The sequence below is a fragment of the Hippocampus bargibanti genome, linkage group LG12 (assembly GCF_051943395.1).
Source record: "Hippocampus bargibanti isolate YZ-2025 linkage group LG12, ASM5194339v1, whole genome shotgun sequence".
NCBI lineage: Eukaryota > Metazoa > Chordata > Actinopteri > Syngnathiformes > Syngnathidae > Hippocampus > Hippocampus bargibanti.
In genome coordinates this window covers 5,610,920-5,634,266 of record NC_142745.1, presented here as the reverse complement: position 1 = coordinate 5,634,266, position 23,347 = coordinate 5,610,920, and the positions used below count along the sequence as shown (strand labels likewise).

Sequence of the window (23,347 nt, the reverse complement as noted above, 5' to 3'; positions counted from 1 at the left end):
TGTCAACCACAATAAAAGTCATTATTCTTGACTTCAGATTTGAAAACGAGTTATTCATTAATTTGCTGTGTGCTCTATATGTAATATTTGAAGGGATTTAAACATTCTAATGGGTTCCCCAAATTCATAACGGCCCTCGAGAGGAAACCATAACTACAACGTGGCCCGCGGCAAAAAATGACACCCCTGTTGTAATGGTTGTAATTGGTATATAAAATTGATCTAAAATATGTGTCGCATTGAAAAAGGGGTCTTACTTGTATGCAACCACGGAAGCCATGGCGAATTTTCCCATCAGGCATCATTAAACCTCCAACACTCACAGCCTTCAACTTGGACTCCTGCAACTCCCCATCCACCTGCATACTGGCCTGGAACAAACAAGAAGACATTCATTGCGGGAGTCCTGACCAACAAAATCGTCCTGAATACATAATGCCGTGTTTTCTCACCAGGTAGAGTCCATGGTCAACTGACAGGACAGCTTTATGATGGCCCGCCGGCCCACCCAAACTGCTGATATCCAGTTGCAAATGATGCCAGTCGCCGTCGTTTACCAGAACCTCCTCCACTCGGGACAGCGTGGAGTCCTCCCCCCTGTGCAGGCCCATCAGCACACTCCCGCCGCGCAGCTGCAAAGGGAGAAAGGTGAAAAAAAGGACAGAGGCGGCAGGCAGGCAGAGGAGTGAATCAATGATCAGATGATGCACAGAGCAGCAGAATATTAAATACAAGCGTAAAAGCATTTGGAAAGTTAGTAGAGAGCAGGAAATGGCAACTTGAAGAGGAGTACATCCATCCAACCAACCATCTTTCCATCCATCCATCAACCCAACCCATCCATCCAGCCATCCATCCACACACACACCCATCCAACCATTCACCAATAACATGCATCCATTCAACCAACCACCCATCAAAATCCATCCATCCATGATCTATCCTCCATCCCTCCATTTAACCATCCACCCGTATTTCCACCCATCCATCAATCTTTCCATCCATCCATCCTCCACCCATCCATCCCTCAATCACCCATTCCTTCATCCTCCTATCCATCCATCCATCTTCCACCCATCCCTCCATCCATCCATCCTCCCATCCATCCATGCACCTTTCAATCCCTCCCCCATCCATCATCCATTCATCCTCCATCCACCCATCCATCCATATTTTATATGGATAAGGTTTTCACCTCATTCCAGCTATTATGTAATACAACCCCCACCCCTCTCCTAATTAAAACACCAATATTGTATACAATTCTATGACCCTGAGGAATATGATGACATTTCTGCGTATTGCAACACGTGAGCAGAAAATTAGCATCTGACGCAACGGGCGGCAAAGGAGAACACTTTGCTTTATTTTTCAAGTGTTTCAATTCAAGACCGATCTCACCTGCAGCGTGAGATTGTGCCGCAGCCCGGAAGAGATGTGGAGCAGCATGGCGCCGGCTTGACGGGTGCGCAGCATCAACTCCACGTGCCATGGCACGGATGTCGCTGTCGCGAGGTTGTTCCATTGCAACAGGCTGTTGCCAAGGAAACGCTGCGGGTTGGCCATCACTGGAGAGAACACATCATCTTGATATTGGGTGGAATTTCTCAACATGTCAAACAACATGTGATGGTTGAACAGTCGTCATGTCAGAAAGTCTGAGGGAAGGAGAGCACCCTAGTGGTGATGACATTTGCGTCCCGGGGTTTAAATTTCGGATTCTACTCAAACAGCACACATTTGTGGCATGTTGACGAAGCTAAAAAAAAGTAACAATAAAAAAATAAAATGGCATGTTGAATTGATTCCGTGGTTTTTTTCACCAACTAGTTGCACAAACCAAAATAATCCAGATACATATCATTTTTTTAAAGTCGTCTATATATTTATACTTAAAAATGTACTGTCCAATTCAGATATTTTGCCAGTGTTTGTACATAGAAAGATGCTCATACCCTACGTGACATATTTTCCGGTGTATAAGGCGCACTGGGGTACAAGGCCCCCCCCCCCCCCAATGAATAGTGTATTTTCAAAATGTTTGCATATATAAGGCGCACCGGACTATAAGGTGCACCTTAAATGAATGAGAAAAGCTTTTCCAAATACAATATATAAACTGGTCGCAGCTTAGAATTGAAGCGGATTTACGTGGGACAGGAGATGTGAGACAATCTCTTTTCGTCAACGGATGCAACAGCTTCGTGTTTGCTTTCAACATTTACCATGACTTCCCTGATCCACTGGTGAAAAGGACACTTTGATCCTCTCCTCGTTCATCTAGAACTGCTTCATACAACAAAGAGGTGCAGAAAGTGCTTAAGATTGAATGACTGTCTGTGTGTTTGTGTTGTCATATTGTTTTTTAATTTGTTTTTTTTTTGTTCTTTTGACTTCGAGAGAATGGTTGCCGGTTGCCGAGAATGGTTGCCTTGACAGCAGCTCCTGTATTTTGTTTTTTAATTCTTCTTTTCCTTCACTCTTCCTTTCATCACTTTGCTGCTGTGAAATGTACATTTCTCCACTGCAAGACTAATACAGGCCAATCTAATTTAATCTAATGTAAATATCTAAACATTTTCCAAATAAAAGGCACACCACATTATAACACTACAGAGCTGTGGAGCAGCATGGCGCCAGCTTGACTGGTGCGCAGCATCAACTCCATGTGCCATGGCACGGATGTCGCTGTTGCAAGTAGCGGTTGGGGTTACACACTACTTCTTCTACAGGGGGAAATGGAGTCGGTGGCTGCTGACAGGAGTTGCGAGACCTGTTGTGGCTCAATATTACTTCACATATGTATAAGGCACACCTTCGTGTAAGGCGCAGGGCCATCTTTTGAAGAAAATGAAAGCTTTTGGGTGCGCCTTATACAACGGAAAATACGGTATCTTCAATTTCCTGCCATAGAAAGTCTAGTTTTGTGTGTTTGAGAATTGGGCAGACTGCTCTGAGCAATGATGGCCGTTCTGGTGGACCGAGGGTGTTTTTATTTACACGCCCCCTGCGTAGATGACAATAAATGGAATGTATTATTATTATTATTATTATTATTATTATTATTATTATTATGGTACCAGAAAGTAGGCTACACATCAGACCAGCTAAAAGCTGGTCTAAGTTGCGACTCAGGTGATGTCATGCGATATTGTTGCCTCTGATTCTGCACATTGGTTCAACGCTTCACTGAAATTCACTGTAGATGTCATTAAACATCATTCCCTGCCTCACCTCTTTCACAATTTCTTCCTCCGAATCCGAGCGGGCAGTTGCAGCTGAAGGAGCCCCACAGGTTGACACAGGTTCCTCCGTTCAGACACGGGTTGTTGTTGCAGAAATGTCTTTTGGCGGAACATCCTGGTAAGGTAAGCATCAAATAAAAGTGATTCATAATCACTTCTGGTGTGTTCCAACTTCATTAGTTCATCACGGTAGCATAAAAGTGAAGTTAGCACGCTATTCCTTGATACGTCTTCCCTGCTGTGCTCATTATAATCAGGACTTGCTCTCTCTCCCTTGGCAGCTCTCACGCTCACAATGACTACCAAACTGAACCAAAGCAAATCCGTCTCAGCTTTTGAATGTCGAATGGTGTCGGCGCGTACCGGGCAGCGTGCCGTTGTTAGCGATGTAGCTAGCCATGTCGACGCGTTGCTTGTCCACATGCAGATTCTTCATGCAGCCTACGAATTGATGGTTTCGGACAGGAAAGTCTTCCGGGAGTTTAGGGACTCCTCCGAGGAGCAACGGGCCAGTTAGGTCCAGCGATCTGATTGCACAGAACACATTTAACATTTGATATATCGTAGTTCTGCCTCAATATTTACTCATTAAAGGAGAAATGCATTCAAAAATCATAACAGAAATAATGCACAGTGTTGCTATTAGTGCCTCCAGATAAAACCAGCAAAGTATTAAACATCATGGAAAAATGTAACACCCTGGAGATGTGGAACTTCATTTCAAGAGTTTACTAATGAGCACACTGCAGATAAAGTCATGTGCTAAATTATGGAAGTGAATAATAAAAGTCGTGAATAAGAAAAGCCGATGCAACAACTTTATTTCCACTAGCGCTGCAGGAATTTTTGGGGGGATTGATTTATTCTTACTTTTTGCTCCCCGATTGGCTTCCCTGTGCAGAGCAGGTGTAGTTTCCAATCACATGACCAAACCTCAGAGCCACGGGATTGTCGCAGTTGTCCACTGTCACCACGACCACCTTCTGGTCGGAGGGACCCTGTGGCATGCCGGCCTGGTTGACAATGGGCTGTGAATAACACAGAAAAACAAAATAATACCAAGATATTTTAGAAGAACATTTGATTGATTTCCTTGACATGCATTTTTGCCCTGAAACTTCAATGCCTCATGTCCAAAAAAAAAAGGAACATTTAACTCATTCACTGCCAGGCTATGTGCAAAAATACATCCACTCCAGTGCAATTTTTTTTTGTCATTTTCACTCCAATTGCAGGACCCAAAGAATATTAAATTTTAGGACTATAATTCCTAAATTATATGGGTTTGGAGTTATGTGAGCTTGAAGGTTGGAAATAGTGGAATGGTGCTCCACGTCACACTTTTCAATTCACAAATAAATTTGGGAATGGCAGCGAATGAGTTAAAATGACCACACAACTTCAGCATTAGATCCTACCTTAAATGTTGACATTCTGTAAATATTAAATGCCATAGACATGCTAATGAATAGTCTCGTTCTAGCTTTGAGCAACAGTATATCAATAATCACAGGCACATATTCTTTATCCTTCACTATTATTACTGCAGTGATGAGGTCACTTGAAGGTTGTTTGTGGCTGCATAAAAGTAACATGTCAGTCAAAGTTATTTACAATAGTAGGCAACACAATGCACTGATTGCTCAATTTCTTACAGTTTTCTTTATATGAAATTAGCAATAGTTATTTTCCCTGTTAAAAAGCACGTTCCAAAATACTAGACGAGAACAGATTAATGGCATTTCCATTCATTTCAATCGTGAAAGATTTTTTGAGATACATACAATAGGTTTGAGTGACCTGTTATTTGGTATTTGAAATAATTTGGTGACCTTTTTAGGTTCACAAAATTGCCGAACAATATGAACAGTCATCAGTACAAGTCAAACTACATTAATAAATTATATTTTAAATGTTTATTTTAAGCCCATGAATTGTGTACGGCACTTTCTAATATCTATGACTCTTGTCTGATTTGTTCTTCACTCATGCAAAACTTTGTGTCAGTCAACTAAGTGGGAAATTAGTCAGATTGACAGATGAAAGTATGAACGGATGCACAAGTAGACTCACAGGGCTATTTTAAGACACTGCAGTATTTTGGGTTATGACGCGATCCTAAATAGCAGTGGCGTTGAGAAAATATTGCATTGTTCTCCCACATTGTGGAAAAGATTATTTGTTTAATCAGCAGCGATTCCAACCAGTGCAAAGCTCCACACAACTTTGGAGGCAGCTTAGACGGCGCAGCTTTGAAACAGGGAAAGATCAGCCAAATGATCTTTTGCCTTGAGCCTGTTTCAGCTTCTCGCACTGCTCCCAAAAATCTGCTTAACCCAGCTGCTGTTGTGCGTTTGGAGAATTCATACGAGAGCTAACGGCAGCGTATGGCGAGATCACGCGCACATGCACAAAAGGCCGCCGACCCGCAGCAGGAGATCATCCCTGTCAACAAAGGGTCGTCTTCCAATTGTGGAGAGGCGGAGTTGGGGACACAAAAAAGTGGGGCGAGGGGCATGGGGTGTGTTCTACGGGGGCCGAGAATGACGATCCTATCAATAAAGGTCATGAACTCTTCTCAAACGGAGCAGTTTCTCTGAGGTCACGCCAAGCTCATTTTAACACTAAGCGTGAGTTCAACCTGCTGCTGCAAATATAGAGAAAAGAAATGACCAAGCCCGCCTAAAATCCCGTGAGGCTGTGCTGTCAGCTGGTCAGACAGGATTTAGCAAGATTTAGCCCATCTCATACGCAGAGATGAGACGTCCAACAGATTTGAACTCGATCAGTACTGGCAGCTTATAAATGGACGTAATTGTCTTGTTTTAATTGTCTTTATTTGACCAAAATAGATTGACTTCATCACTCAGTGGTTTCTCTAGGATACAAGCGATCATCTCACTATTTGATGGTGACTCTTATTTGGCCGTGGTATATTAAGTACTACGTATTGTAGTGGTGGAGACCACATGGCATTGTATTCAAAGCTGTTTTTAATATTTCCCCTTTGATTTCACTACATACCGCAACCAAAATATTATAACCTCGTAGAGGGCTCTCTGCGTGTCCCATTATTGTTTTCTTTCTTGCATCATTGGGGATGGAAATTTAATTGTGATGTACCGCTATTTGTGACGGTAGTTGTAGATCACATTTAAGTAAAGGGTGATTTCTAAGCACAGCAATAAAACTTGTGAAACAAACAAGCAAAACACATTCTAGACCGAGTGTTGTGACTTCTGAGACTGGATTTGCGGATGGATTTACGTCTATAAGGTATTCGTATGGAAAACAATAAGAGACATTTCTGATTTAGAAAGACTGAGAAGTATGCTGGATTCAAATGTGGAGCTCCAGCAATAAAGTGTTTTTCACATGGGTTAAAAAGGTGCCCAATGATCCACCTTGGTATTCAGCATGATTTACCTCTCCTGACTATATATGAACTCGGGCATCTTTTCTTCACATTTAGTGGATTAGGACATAGCTAGCTAGCTAGGACATAGTTATCTCACTGCTAACTCGCTAGCTAGCTAGCGAACTAGCTCCTAGCGAGTTAGCTAGCTCCTAGCGAGCTAACTATGTCCTAGCTAGCTTTGGATGCCACTTCTCTGTGGAATGAAAGCTTATAGGGACGTCAACAACCACATACAGTATGTAATAATATATGGCCCGACATTTCTTGTTTCAGATAAATTAACACTTTTAATGAAAGACTTGTTTTTCACGTGTGAAATCAACCACATCTATCCAGTTTCTCAAGCGGTTGTTTAATGTTCTCATGAGTGTTCGTTCACTTGTGGACTGATGCCTATTTCAGCTGACTTTGGGCGGATATGAGAAGAATACGGTGACTGTTGAACAATACCACTTTTACAATGTCAGTCAAAAGTAAGCATCATTCGATTTGGGAAAGAGGATACATTATCTGTTGTGTGAGAAGTCATTGGACTGTGCTAATGGCTTGTGAGTGTGTTTCCCTTCCAAAATGTCTTTATCCGTTTAGTCCTTTCAAGTCAAAGGCATTTATTCTGAGCTTGTTGAAGTCAACTGGTTCTTTATTTTGTTTCAGCAGGCCAGTGTGTTACAAATTTGTCGATGATGAAAAAGGCAAACAAGCCATTTGAATCGGGCTGTGATCAAAATCATCTGACATGCTCTTTTTTGTTGGTTTTTTTTTTCATCCATGGTGTTGCCCCCACCCAACCTCCCATCTCTTGTGAAAGGTCCGGAACAGGCAGCGCTCCAGATTGGACGCTCCCTCGCTGACCTCTGCTGTCATCAGTCACGGCTGTTGACTCGCCAATAATGACTGACTGTCAAGATGACATTCGGCCACACAATGGCCCATGCTGTCAGCGCTGATTGGAATGTATATATTTGCTTCAACTCTGGCTGTCCATGACAGGAGGATTATGGGAATATGAGTTTCTTGACAATAAAAAAATGGGAGTGGTTGGTTGGGGGACAAGAGGTGAGAAAAAGGAGCATGAGAGAAGTCACACGCGCATATGTGATCAAAGATTGACTGGAAAAACCATAGCAACAAGAGAGCTAGCCCCTGAAGCGCAGTGTCGCCGTTCAAGGCCAGAGTCAATACTTCTCGTGGCTTTTCTTCCGTTGCTCTCCTCCTCTCCCGAGAACACAGAGTGAGGAACCTTCCCCGGGGCCGCATCATTCACTGCCCATGGACCCAAAGGAGGCAGAAACACGAACAAAGGCTGCGGTCATTGCCATTCTCCACAGCGCTTGCTACCATGAAAGCCACATTTCAATCTCAAACGCACCCCTCCCTCAAACTCGGGCCCCACCTCCTGCTGATAGGGACGGGTCACCGTGGGGTATCTCCAGTGGGAGGAGCCAAGATTATACCTCAGCCAGTTGCCGGGTGAGGGAGTGATGGTCAGAGGTGAAGCTATTGGGCCATGTTTAGTTTATACAGAAGTCAGGCGATCCATTTTCATTTTTCTTCATGATAACACAAAATGGGAAATGATTCCTATTTTGCATGAACAGAATGGTGTCAAAGATTGCATGTCGCCAGTCTTCTAAAGGTGAAAATCAAAATGAGTGAACATTGATTTTTTTAAATCTATTTGGAGCGCTGCCCTGACATTATCCAAATGCCAAATAGTTAAATAATAATTTTAGAAATTACTACTATGTGACCGCGGACTTGTTTTTGTATTAAAAAAAAAAACACCAGTACGATTTCTTAGATTCAAAATTAATCTGTGCTTTCTCGCTCAGTTTAGTGGTGATTTACTTTGCTAAATTCACAATTTGAACGCGCCGTCTATTTACACTGAGTGAATTGATGTCAAGGAGTGGTAAGGGATAAGGTCACTTTATGGATACAAGTATCACATTTTCGTCAAATGAATTAAACCATGGTGTCAAAGTCAAGGCCCAGGGAACAAATCTGGCCCATCACATGATTTTATTCGGCCCGCGAAAGCAAATATAACTTGTGTAATTCCATGATGCTTGCCGAAACAAAATTTCAAAATTTCCAATGTAAACCACAATAACAGTCATATTTTTTACTTTAAATTTGAAAAGTAGTTCATTCATTAATTTGTTATGCGCTCTATATGTAATATGTGGAGAGGAAACTGTAACTACAATGTGGGCCCGCGGCAAAAAAAATAGTTTGACACCCTTGATCAATTACATACATGACATTAGCAAATGCTATTAGGCTAAAGATACATTCTTTCAATTTCACTTCCTGTGTGTTGAATGTTGAGACGTCCAAAAACTCATGACCATAGAGCGTTACAGGCTTTTACAAAAATGGACATGGGAATGCTGATATAGCAAAACAATTTTCAGCTTTTGTAAGTCGTGGACTAAAGAGTCCAAAATGTTTTTTTGGCAAAAGCACAAGCTTTCCCACCCCCCTGTCATGGCTTTTATGGGCGCAGCCATGCTATCCTGGACATTGAATAGAAAATGTATACTGCAGGGTGGGTGCCATCTTTATAATGCAAAGTGGCTTCCTCAATGGCCTCAAATGTGACATTCCGTCCGTCTGGGACAGCGCAGACAGACAACTGGTTTGTACATTCCTCACTGATTGAGATGTTGACTCGTTGGTATGGAGAAGCGCGCTCGTCGTAACATCTTTAATCTGTGCGGGTCTGCAAAAATAATACCCACCACCTCAACAATTAAACCAACTACATCCCTTTGGCAGATTTCCAGATTAGCATTTTGTCTGTGGCTGTTATTTGGTGACATTTACGGGACGGCCCAACAGACCTGCTTCACTCCTGCTGTACTCGTTTGAGCATCTCACTGGCAAGGATTGCAACTATTTTATGCTACATTCCACATAATCAAAACCCTCTGACAGACATTTAGATAATCCTGGATTTGTTTACTTGTGTTCGTGTTCTGTTTTATGTTTTTGTCAGGCCTGCGTTGTGTCATAATTAAAAGGAGGCAAGTCAGCCAAATGGAACCATACCTTGTTGTAGTAATGGATCTCCACCATATGCCACTGACCATCGCTTACACCACCAACAATAAAAGGTGAAACGGTGGTCTTGGTTTCACCTGTGGAAACAAGATCAATCATGGTTCATACTCACAAAAAATGAGGATATTTGGACTTTTTTTCCATGTTTCTTACAAGATCCAATTAATTTCACCAATCGATGTTCAAGTTAGTTAGTTTCAGCTTGAAACTTTCACGGAAAAAAATCCAATAATCCAAACATTTTATGAACAGCGTCAACGTTTTTGCAAGTCTGAAGAAGAACTGAGCGTTACCTGCAGAAAAGGTGACTTGAATCTGTTCATTGATGATTTCCATGGCAATGAAGTCGTGTTTTTCATTGAAGCGGCCGTTGTACAGCAATAAACCTTCGGGTTCTTTTGTGGCAAATCTAGCACCCGAAATAATAAACAAACAAACAAATATATATATTAATAGATGAATGAATAACAATAAAAATCTAAATAAAAAAAACAATAAACAAAGAATATACACACACAATAAATAAATATATAAATAAATAAATAGACAATAATCAAAGAATAAATACACAATAAATACTTAATAAATAAATATATAAATAAATACACAATAAACAAAGAATAAATAAACAATTAATAAATAGATAAATAAATGAATAGATAAATAAATACAAGAAAAACAATAAATACACAATAAACAATAAATACATAAATAAATACACGAATAGATACATAAATACACAAACAAAAAAACACAATAAACAATACATAAATGAATAGATAAATAAATACACAACAAAAATAGAATACACAATAAGTATATGAATGAATAAATAGCTAGATAAATAAATAGACAATAAAAAAGAATAAATACACAAAAACAATAAATAAATGAAAAATAGGTAAATAGATAAATAAATAGATAAATTACTGAACAGAATTGATAGATCATCAATGTATTTTAATCGCCATCAGTGTTCATTTGTGTAATTAAATAATAATAATAATAATAATAATAATAATAATAATAATAATACATTTGATTTATAAGTGCCTTACAAAACTCTGAAGGTCACTTTACAGTCGCTGGATCAGTTTTTCTGTGGGTGAGCGGCGGCAGCCACAGGTGCCAGCATTCACTCAACCTGGAAGTAACTCAAATAGATAGAAAGCGAGCTAGCTAGCTATTAGATATCCAACAGATAGCTAGCCAATAGACAGCTAATCGATACCCAGCCAACAAGCTAGCTAGCTAATACATAGCTAGCTAGCTGGATAGATAGCCAACAGATAGCTATCTATAATAATAATAATAATAATAATAATAATAATACATTTGATTTATAAGTGCCTTTCAAAACTCTTAAGGTCACTTTACAGTCACTGGATCAGTTTTTCTGTGGGTGAGCAGCGGCAGCCACACGCGCCAGCGTTCACTCAACCAACAGAAAAAAAATTGAGGTAATTAAAGTCATCTTTTATTCTCTACTTTATAATTGCTAACTACAACCCCCACGACAATAATACTTGTAAAAATTCGACAAGCAAGTGTTGCAAAAACACAGCAAGTTCTGCCCGTTCCTGTCTTGCGAGATGCCAATAAAGATTGCCGCTTCTATAGAGATGATAAGGTGCATAAAAAAAAATAAGTCATTCGAAGTGACGAGATTCATGAAGAGCACATTGCAACAACTTTACAGCAGAGACTTTGCCCAAGACACATAAAGGAAGTGTGCCATGAATAATGATGGGCGCATTAAACAACATAGAGGTAAGAAAATGTAGGCCGACGTTAAAGGAGCTGAGTGGGTTGGACGCGGCAGTGAGTGAGTTGGAGGATCGGGTTCGCATTGGGGGGAAGGGGGGTGCATCATTAGCACACAGAGGGAGAAGCAGGAAGGAGGAAGTCAGTTTCAGCAGATTATTGAGCAGATGTTTGCAGCAAGAGCAGTCAGACGGTACATCTCGAAAGCAAATGATGTGTATCAACTACACGTTTGGCGGGAAAATACACAAACAGAAAATTGTCTTGACTTTTACAAAACAATTGCAAGCGTTTTTTTCCCCTTAGCATTATATCCTTTAATATTTGAACACTCATCGCATGATCATGCTGATACAGAAAAGATCACTCATACCCTTGGAGGAGAGAGGATAGCGATAATAACGACTTTGGACAGAATTTAAAAAAAACGTCTGCATAATATCATATATCATAAAATCCACCTAAAATAATATACGGATTCGTTCACTCGGCAATCCTTTCTTTCGTCTTTGCTGTATCAATTTAAAAGGCTCCACCTATCTTGACCCCTTCCCGATTCCCCCACCTCCCTCAAGGGCCTTCAGAACTATGAAAGTAATCAACTGGAAGTAATCACGCACATCACTTTGTGTCCCATTAGGCAGTCATCAGTAAAAAAAACAACCAGTGTGCCCTTATGTGGGGGAACCATGTCACGCGATGCCAACAATCTACAATACAGATGATGTGTGCACTGAGGAAGAAGAAAAAAGGAACCTCGACTTATTGGGCCATGTGGACTGGACGTAATACTAAACTGAAGGCGACATTGTACATGTGAACATTCCATCAATACTAGATGAATTATTTCCAAACAACTGTGCCAATATAAGATCACTAGTGGGTTTAGTTTTAAAAAAAATACATGATTGTATAATTATTATCAATATGTAAAAACATTATTTTATATGGTGAAGTAATGGCTAGCATGTCGGAGATTCAAGTTGGGTTATATCAAGCTTCTTTTTGGGGTTGAAAAAGTATAAAATATGTAACGTAAGCAAAAATAGGAAACAGTTTGATAAGTTTCAACATTGGGATCATCCCAATCCTACTTTTCCTTTCCCAGCATTTTCTGATCTGCTTTATCTTCACAGTTTTGCATTCTGATCTGTCCATCAAGACAAACTCTCCCTGGGAAAAAACTTAATTGAAATATCAGTACATATATCAGTTTTTTTATTGTTACTTCTGTGGCCTGCCACTATAAAGTACAGTAAAGTCTCGTTGTATCGATATCGGATATATCGATAGTCCCGGTTATATCGATACTATTTCTATGCACGCACGGAGAAAATTACATGCAAACAGGGTCGGATATATCGATAGTCCTGGTTATATCGATATTTTTTCGGACTCCCTTGAATATCGATATAACGAGACTTTACTGTACCATATTTTCCGGTGTATAAGTTGCATTGGAGTATAAGGCGCACCCCAAATGAATGGTGTATTTTCAAACTTTTTCCATATATAAGGTGCACTGGACTATAAGGCGCACGTTCAAGGAATGAAAAAAAAAAAATCCTCAATATAATATATGAATAATTGAACATTTTCCAAATATAAGGCGCACCATATAAGGCACTATAGTAGTGGCTGGGGTTACGCACGACTTCTTCTACAGGGGGAAATAGAGTCAGTCAGTGCTGACAGTAGTTGCAAGACATGTCGTGGCTCAATATTACTTCAAATATAAGTTGCACCTGCATATAAGGTCATCTTTTCAAGAAAATTAACACAACCGACGTCTCGGGACAAGTTGTGTCCATAATTAGTAAAATGGCTTCAAATGACTTCTATTGAGCGTATTTTACAAAGATTCCACCGCATATAGCTATATTTTACATTTTAAGACTCGTGCTGAATATTCAGGAAGTCTTGTTTTCGAGTTGATGATGAGTCTGTACGCGACGTCACTGAAGGAACGCCCTGACCGAAAAAAAAGACACATTTTAGCAGTCCTTCCATTACGTCAATGTATTTTGCTGTACTTGTTTGGTCTGAAAACCTTGTGTTGCACCAAAAAGCTGCCAGAAGATGGCGACCAAGCTTCATGTAAGGAATTTATCAGCCTGTGGAAACGGGCTGATTAATTCATCACAGGAGGTTGGACGCCATTTTCTGCCTCTTTTTGGGTGATACATTTCCCCCCAATGTTGCCTCAAAATGATACAGGATGGACTTCTTTAATCGATTGCAAACATGTATGCTTTCCTCTTCAGAACTATTTGAATCCTATTCATAACTGGATGTGTAACAAGAAAGCATATTCTCCGAATCTGAAGCAATTGTTTTGATTCTCCAGCAATGCAAGACGTCTTGGCGTGACGTCATGAACTGGGGGCCAAACTTTCTGAAAATGCCCAATTCGCTGCTCTATTTTTTGCAGATTTTGGACACTTTAAGTCATTTTTATTGGTGTTTTGCATTTGAATAAAAATATCATACTGTGTATTTTGGGTATTTAAGATGCTATAAAACGTTTTTCTGATGTCAGGAAAAAAAAGTGACTTCGGTTGTCCTTTAAGGCTCTTGGGTACGCCTTATACACCAGAAAATACGGTAGAGTCCTTTTCAAACTGGTCAGGGCAGTTCTTCAACCCCCCCTAAAAAAAAGACAGTCATTCGAGAAGGATCACATGGGGGATATTATTTTCATTGCGATTGTGAGGCTCAATCCCCTGTCAAGCAGGTGAAGTAAGCATCATTGTTGTCACATTCCCTTTGATGCCATCTGAGATATTTGGCAACATCTGTTGTGTTTGTATTTCCAAACAACGCTGAAAATTCATCCTCTATTTCATTCCATGAAATAAAGGATGAATTTTCATCAACTGGCAACTGCCGAGGCAAAAAATAAATTAATGCTACAACCTGTCAATACTGGATAAAATGTCACCACTGCATTGATTGCAGCATCTCAGCTTGCCTCAAAATACACTTTTTTTCCCCCATTTCCCACTAGCCATAAAAGCAAGTCCGCAAATGTCACGCGGTCGATTGTTTCGCCGCTTTTCGGTATTTATTTTTAGCGAGAATGTGACACTGCAGTGGCTCGACAGAAAAGGCCTGATGTTCAACGATAGGTGGGTGAGCACCGAGTCAAACTACGCAAAGAGCAATGGAGGTGATACAGACAAGTACAAAGTGAGATAGAGTAGATGATACGGGTCATGCGGGTGACATGTGGAAGAGGAGTTTTGCAGGTGATTCACAGTGTGCGATGATGAAAAGTAGCATGAAAAGCATAAAATTGGGTGGGTGAATGTAGCACAGATGAAATTATGCAATATCGAAAATGGCAATAGAAGTTAATATCAACTCCCATCTCAAACGATACTTGATTTTACCATCATAAAGACCAACATTTAAATACAGTCACATAGTAAGTGTTCATTAACATTCACTGCCAGGCGATGTGCAAAAATGTGTCCACTCCAGTGCTAGGGTTTTTGTCATTGTCACTTGAATTCCTGAACCCACATAATATTGAGTTTTAGGACTACATAAATATTCAATGCAGCATAATAAACCTTAGACTATATTATTTCATCAGAAAAAAAAGTTAATTCCGAAGTTATATAGATCTGGAGTTATCTGAGCTTGAAATGGGGGCGGCTGCAATAAACACAACACATATATATTGATGTCTATAGCGCTTTAACAACAGCTAAAGCTGTAACAAAGCGCTAACATGGACAAAAGGCAAATGCTGCCCTCTCGTGGAAGTGAAAAAACATTGCCAGAGGTCCGACCAGCGCTTTATCGGCACCCCCTGCAAGAGAAACCAAAACCCGAACAAATTCAGGAATGGCGCTTCATGTCATGCTTTTCAATTCCCGAATAAATTCGGGAATGGGAGTAAACGAGTTAAAAATGAGCAAGCCACTGAAACATACGTAATGCAAATATCGCAGCTTACGTGAGCGAAACGGTGAAATGGAAGCGTTGGCGCAGACCCTTAAAGGTGAGGAAAGAGTGCGGGGGGAAGTTGCGTGTGGTCATCTCGCAGTAAGGCTTCTCGTAGCCGCCCGACGGACATTCGCACTTGAACCCGCCCACCAGGAGGTTCACGCAAACGCCGGCGTTCTTGCACACTCCTGCAGCGCAGCGCCCGGAGCGTGACGACAGCTCGCAACGCTCACCTGAGACAAAGAGAAAATGAAATCATAAAAAATAATACGATTATTAACTCATTTACTCCCAGACGATGTGCAAAAATGTGTCCACTCCAGTGCCAGGGTTGTTGTCATTGTCACTCAAATTGAAGGACCCACAGAATATTGAGTTTTAGGACTACAAAAAAAACATTCAATGCAGCATAAGAAACTTTAGACTCTCTTTTTTTCATCAGAAAAAAAGAGTTAATTCCTAAATGATATGTGTCTGGGGGTTTCTGAGTTTGAAATGGAGGTGGCTGTAAAAATACAATAAAATACATAGATATTGATTTTTATAGTGCTTTGACAACAGCTGAAGCTGTAACAAAGCGCTAACATGAACAAAAGGCATATGCTGCCCCCTCCTGGGAGGGAAAAACATTGCCAGAGGTCTGACCAGCGCTTTATCGGCACCCCCCTCGCAAGAAAAATCAAAACCCAAACAAATTCAGGAATGGCGCTCCACGTCATATTATTAATTCTCGAATAAATTCGGGAATGGCAGTGAATGAGTTAATGCTTACATTATTATTATTATTATTATTATTTTATACGTTCATTCCTTTCATCACTTTGCTGCTATGATATGTAAATTTCTCCACTGTGAGACTAATAAAGGCAAATCAAATCAATCAAATAAAATTATTATTATTGTGATTATTGTATGTAATTCCTAAATATGTAAGATTATCATATTATTCATACAGGACATAACTGTGTGCGTGTGTATTGCTCATCAGTATGTCTTCTGTGTTTATTTTTCAACATTTTCCACTTGAGCTTTCAATCCGGCGTCGCAGTGAATGTGCAGCAAAGTCGAATGAAACACTGGCGGCCCACATCAATATGCACCCGCCTTTCATTTGAGACTATGAATCATGCTCCACAAAAAGTTTGCTTAAGAACTGCTGGGATATGCGTTCAGTCAGTCAGTCAGCGGGGAGGACGGAAGGTTTTGAGGGGTGGGGGGGGGGGGGGGGGGGGGGGGGGGGGGGGGGGTAATTCAAAGGACGCTGGAAAGACCGATGTAGATGTAGTCTATTCCGGCTTTAAAACACTGCTTCCCTTCAATCCTTCTATGATCGAAACGCTTTGTTCTCGCTAGGTTTGTAGAGTTCTGGGACATCTACGCTGTTGCAAGCGTCCCCGTTGCGAAGCTGCCGCACGGACGATGCCATGTGAGTATGACACTAGGATGCAGAGTGACAAATGCTCCCCATCTCCTGGTTAATAATTCAAAATAAGCAACGATGGCATATGAACGCTTGCTGCCGGCATGAATCATTAAGGCGGCAAATGGCACAGACACCTCGGAGATATGACGGAAGATGCGCCGCGCCCTTTAATGTTTACTTGATGCTGGCATAAATGATCAATGCAATTGGAATAGGAGTCTCTCTGTTCAATTATGGATTGAAAAAAAAATGGTTACACCCTAAAGATTGCGAACTCACAAACATTGACAAACGCGTGTCTGGAGTTAAGGAAAATAAATTCAAGGGCAGCAGAAAATATTTGATCATTTTGAGGGAGTGCTGCCACAGCCCCCGCCCCCAAAAATGCAGAGGAGTTGCTTGGTTCGAGTTGATATAATACTCAACAACAACTTGGTATTGCTGAGACGCAGACTCACTACTTTCCCAAATAAAATAAATAAATAAATTAATTAATTAATTAATTAAAAAAGAGCAAATAAATAAATATTAAGAGCAAATAAATAAACATCAAGAGCAAATAAATAAATAAAGAAGAGCAATAAATAAATACATTAATCAATATAAAGAGCAAATAAATCAACATCAAGAGCAATAAATAAATAAATAAATAAATAAATGCTGTTTTGTCAAAGAAAAATATTTTCTGTTTGTTCCAACACTTAAAATGATTGGTTAACAATAATATCTAAATATCCAAATACAGTAAAGTCTCGTTATATCGATATTCAAGGGAGTCCGAAAAAATATCGATATAACCGGGACTATCGATATATCCGACCCTGTTTGCATGTAATTTTCTCCGTGCGTGCATAGAAATAGTATCGATATAACCGGGACTATCGATATGTCCGATATCGATATAACGAGACTTTACTGTATATAAATGTATGAATATATAAGTGTATAAATATATAAATATATAAATGAATAAATAAATGATAAGAGCAAATAAATAAATAAATACATCTAAATATCTAAATATAAATATATAAATATGTAAATATATACATATATAAATAAATATTAAGAGCAAATAAATAAATATTTAAAGCAAATAAATACATAAATAAATGCTATTTTGTCAAAGAAAATATTTTCTTATTTTAGTTGCGACACTTGCTACACCAAAAAAAAAAAATGTAGAGGACTTCACATATGATAAATTACACATTTGAAAAAACAAATACATAAATAAACAAATAAGTAAATAAATACACAGATAAAATTACTTTAATTGACTTGTATCTTCTTATCCACCATCTTCAATGACCATCCATCTTGAGGTATATTTTTGTATTCTTCTCTCAGAGATACATTGAAGTTATTGTTGTTGTTTGGCAGCAGCGTCATCCGCTTTTTGAAAACAGGATTTGTTCCAAAACGCATTCAAAGCCGAAAAAGGAATTTTGTATGAAAGTATGAATGCAAGCAGCATGACAAGCAAAAGTGGGGTGCCAGACAGAACGCTGTGAGGAAAGTGGGGAGAGGAGTTTGGGGGGGGCGGGGGTGTTCTCTCACAATGTGCTGTGTTCTTGTTGGTTCACTCACAAATGAAGACGTTTCACGATTGCAAATTCACACTTTCCGCTCTGCAAATGTTTGAATGTAGTCGTCACTTGTTCCTCAACAAGCGCGCAGACTTCTCCCGAGTATCTTTTTTTTTTGCGGGGTAGGGGTTAGCGGTGATACATTTAGACTTTTACAAAACCCAGCAAAACATGAGTTTTGGGCTGCAGCTATTGAACGATTTTAGAGATGATTCGGTCACTTTTCTCAACCAATAAAATTAATAATAAAAAAAAAACATACACACTTCTAATGACTTATTAACTCATTCGCTGCCATTGCCGAATTCATTCGGGAATTGAAAGGTGTGACGTGGAGCCCTATTCCGGAATTTGTTCGGGTTTTGGTTTTTCTTGCGGGGGTGCCGATAAAGCGCTGGTCAGATCTCTGGCAATGTTTTTCCCTTCCACAAGGGGGCAGCATTTGCCTTTTGTCCATGCTTTGTTACAGCTTCAGCTGTTGTTAAAACGCTATATAAATCATTATTTATTGCATTATATTTTGTACAACCGCCCCCATTTTAAACTCAGATAACTCCCAACTCATGTAACTTAGGAATTAACTCTTTTTTTTTCTGATGAAACAGGAACGTCTAAGGTTTCTCACGCTGTAATGAGTGTTTATGTAGTCCTAAAACTAAATTTGAGTAAAAATGACAAAAACCCTGGCAACGCAGTGGACACGTTTTTTTGCACATCGTCTGGGAGGGAATGAGCTAATAAGTATGTTGACATATAAAAAAATGGCCAATTTATAATTACCACTATGATTGACTGAACATTTACAAAACCTGCACAATATAGTTCATTCCCAATGACACCCATGACTTTAAAACTTCAACTTCATTTTCTTGTAGTAGTGATTACAACATGATTGCCCCATCAGCAACTACGAAAACAACTCAAGTTGTTGTTGTTGGCTGCCTTTCCAGCACCTCCTGTATTTTGCTTTTCTACTTTCATTTCTTTCATAATTTTGCTGCTGTGAAATGTAAATTTCACCACTGCGAGGCTAATAAAGGCAAATCCAATCCAATCCAAATGATGAAAATCTTTCACTCCGTTCTTCCGAAATGTGTTTCAAATGATGGAGACATTTTCTACGCCCCCCCCCCACCACCCTCCCCCCATCGCTACCATCTGGCAAACGCCTACGGTCCAACAGATCCAAACCACACACACGCATTCACACATCCTCGCACCCACCACCAACACGGAACTATTCCTCAGATTGTTCATCCAGCTTTAATTGCAGCACTTAGCGACGTGAACCACACAATGCGAGGACTTTGATCAACACAACGTTGGGAGAGACTAAAACCTGCTTGAGTGACTATGACGGTTTCACAATCCCTTCCTTCGACACCCCTCCCGCCCCCCACTAACTAGTGAAAATACCCGTCTCCCACTTAGAGGAGAAAGGAGTGACAATCCGCCCACTTTCCCACTTTCACCCACTCACATGACAATTCCCATTGAAAGCGACCGCAGTTCAGCTCTGACACCCACAACTGTGCATGAGAAGATGTTAAGTGCCACTCAACCTGGTGATGGGGGGGACGGGGGGGGGGGGGGGGGGTCAAATTTGGACACTATTTCAGGTGTATGCAGCGGCAGAAAAAAAACATTGGATTGTTGGATTTGGAATAATGGAGTGGTGTGTTCCTGCTGGGGTGGGGGTCAGGGGCTGGTGGGCAGGAAATATGTTGAGAATATCAGTCAATAGCAGTCCGTTTTGGTTCATGGGAGAAATGCTTGATTAACTCATTCACTGCCAGATGATGTGCAAAAAATGTGTCCATTGCCAGTGCCAGGGTTTTTGTCATCCATCCATCTATCCATCCATCTTCTGCCGCTTATCCGGGGTCGGGTTGCGGTTTTTGTCATTTTTACTCAAATTGCAGGACACATAGAATATTGAGTTTTAGGACTACATAAACATTCAATGCAGAGTAAGAAACCTTAGACTCTCTTCTTTCATCAGAAAAAAAAATAGTTAATTCCAAAGTTATATGGGTATGGAGTTATATGAGCTTGAAATGAGGGCATCTGTCCAAAATACAATGCAATCCATACATATTGGTTTATATAGCGCTTTAACAACAGCTGAAGCTGGAACAAAGCGCGAACATGGAAAAAAGGGAAACGCTGCCTCCTCGTGGGAGGGAATAACATTGCCACAGGTCTGACCAATGCTTTATCGGCACCCCCGCAAGAAAAAACAAAACCCTAAACAATTTGGGAATGGCGCTCACACTATTCAATTCCCAAATAAATTTCGGGAATAGCGGTGAATGAGTTAATATGCTGCTTCAACGCCTAAATCCGTTTTGGTCCTATTTTACCTTATAGTAAATGGAACCTAATCCCCATGATATTCATTCTATATCGATGAACATCTTTTATTTTGCACATCTCTTTTTTTTTTTACAAAATTAATATGAATGAGATGCTTTTTAACCACGTTAAGAATATCAGCGTTTCTAGACTGAATATTCCTGCGGCAGTTCTGCTGCTGACAGTCACACTCCTTAATCATCATTGAAAATAGAAGCTTGTGTCGCAACATACTGCACGAGCCATGTCATATGTTTCTATCGTGTCTGACCAGAATGCATTCATTAGTCAGGACATACTGTATTGCTGTCAAATCAATGTGGAGTTTCTGCTGCAGCTCGGGATGAATATTTGCGTGTGAGGGTGAACATTTCTGCAGGTGAACACCGTGCCTATTTAACTCATTCACTGCCAGACTATGTGCAAAAATGTGTCCGCTCCAGTGCCAGGGTTTTTGTCATTTTCACTCAAATTGCAGAACCCACAAAATATAGATTTTTAGGACTACATAAACTTTCAATGCAGCGTAAGTAACCTTAGACTCGATGAGAAGGTTTCTTCAGCCGTCATCTGTACAATTTTGAAGGTTTCGGACGTTTCGCCACCTATCCAAGAGGCTTCGTCACCAGTTCGCTGAGGCGAAACGTCCGAAACCTTCAAAATTGTACAGATGACGGCTGAAGAAACCTTCTCATCGATGGACCACTCCTGTACGACTGAGAGCTTACACAGACGTAACCTTAGACTCGCTTGTTTAAATTTTTTTAAAAAATAATTAATTCCCAAGTTATATGGGTCTGGAGTTATCTGAACTTGAAATGGGGGCAGCTGTACAAAATGCAATACAATACATACATATTGATTTATATAGCGCTTTAACAACAACTGAAGCTGTAATAAAGCGCTAACATGGACAAAAGGCAAATGCTGCTCCCTCATGGAAAGGGGAAAAAAAACATTGCCAGAGGTCTGACCAGCCCTTTATTGGCACGCCCTGCAAGAAAAACCGAAACCCAAACAAATTTGGGAATGGCGCTCCACGTCATATTTTCAATTCCTGAATAAATTTGGAAAGTGCCGCGAATGAGTTAAAGACGTGCTGATGTATTGAAAGAAAAAAAAAACAGAGCCGAAGTGTTCCAATCCTACATCGTGCCTTCTAAATGTCAGCTATATCGCTGCTATATTCACCAATCATGAGTGGTTTTCGAATACGCCCCCAGCGATATACGAGGGCCCACAAAATTCAATTTCACTAAAGCCACTTTCTCATTGACAGTGAGCTTTGTGAGCGGAGCTTCTCACCTGTGTAGTCATCCATGCACTCGCAGGTGAAGCCTCCCTCTCTGCTGCGACACACACCGTGAACGCCACATGGTTTGGAGTAACAGAGGTCGATCTCAGTCTCGCAGTAATCTCCCGTAAAACCGGCAGGACAGCGGCAGCGCAGGCCGGCGATGGGATGGATGGGCCTGAACAGGATGGTGTCGGATGCTACGAAAGGGGCAAGGCTGTCGAACTTGAGTACGGACACGCATTTCATGTAGTTCTCACATGGCTCACGCAGGCAAATGTTGTCATCAAAAGGCAAAACTTCCTGGGAGGAGATCTGAGCCAGAAGACTGCGGTTCAGGTACAGCCTCTCGTGGAGCTCCTCTGAGCCGAAAAACTCGCCTCCTACGCCTTCGCCGCCTCTCCCAGTGCCGTCTTCCACATGCTCGTTGAGCCCCGGGAGACGCTGGGCGGCGTCGCCAGGCACGGCCACGGAGAGGCTGACGTTCAGGATGCGGGCGCTGACGTCGGTGTCATCCTGAATGTTAAAGATGACGACATCTTCGGGGGCTGCGGCGAGCACGCGGGCTACGCCGTCCAGGAATTGAGTAAGCAGCAGGGAGAGGAAGTGCTCCTGAGAGGTGTTGGCTAGCCTCAGTGTGATGCTATTGGACAACATCTCATCCGTGATGATCGTGACCTGAAGAAGGCACTGGGCTGACACCGAGTGCACGCCATCTACAAAAACGCACAAAGGATAAAGACATGTTTGTTAATGAAAATGTCCCACATGACAAATCAAGTCTCATGCTGATCAAAATCATCAAGACAAGAAAAAAAAAGTGCTAAACCATCTTCTCTGAAGTTGGGGTGTTGTGTAGTTTGGCAAAGCGCATAAAGTTCTTCAAAAAGAACATTTGCTTGCTTCAAAAGCATTTTTGACGCACCCAGTTGAAGTTTACAGTCACTTGAACACAAATAAAAACTGAATTACACATTAATATATTCAAGAAAACACACAGCTTTGATTTGCATTTTATGCTAGCAATAGCTTAACGCGAAATGAAGAACACAATAAAATGTCCGACGAATAGCATGGATGTCACAGGACAACATTTATGTTAGTTTCTATGTGAATAAATCTCATATAACACCTTCATTAAAAAGTTTTGTATTTTGAACAATATTTTATGAAAACAAAAACAATGCTAATAACGCCTTGACTTCAAAATGGCGCCGTGAGAGTGGCCGCCTTGCCAGC

The 23,347-nt window shown here is 40.6% G+C and overlaps 1 protein-coding gene across 3 annotated transcripts in view; it reads right to left on the bottom strand.

Annotated features, from left to right (window-relative positions):
* Positions 1-23,347, bottom strand: part of celsr2 (cadherin, EGF LAG seven-pass G-type receptor 2) — a 58,169-nt gene that overhangs the window by 14,460 nt on the left and 20,362 nt on the right. For all 3 annotated transcript variants that reach the window (XM_089009693.1, XM_089009691.1, XM_089009692.1), the window contains exons 2-11: positions 22,120-22,824; positions 15,458-15,680; positions 10,023-10,138; positions 9,718-9,806; positions 4,116-4,273; positions 3,609-3,772; positions 3,235-3,360; positions 1,402-1,568; positions 453-632; positions 258-371 (exon numbers count right to left, since the gene is read on the bottom strand). In XM_089009693.1, the coding sequence (XP_088865819.1) occupies positions 258-371; positions 453-632; positions 1,402-1,568; positions 3,235-3,360; positions 3,609-3,772; positions 4,116-4,273; positions 9,718-9,806; positions 10,023-10,138; positions 15,458-15,680; positions 22,120-22,824 (2,042 nt within the window). The remainder of the gene's footprint in view (positions 1-257; positions 372-452; positions 633-1,401; positions 1,569-3,234; positions 3,361-3,608; positions 3,773-4,115; positions 4,274-9,717; positions 9,807-10,022; positions 10,139-15,457; positions 15,681-22,119; positions 22,825-23,347) is intronic.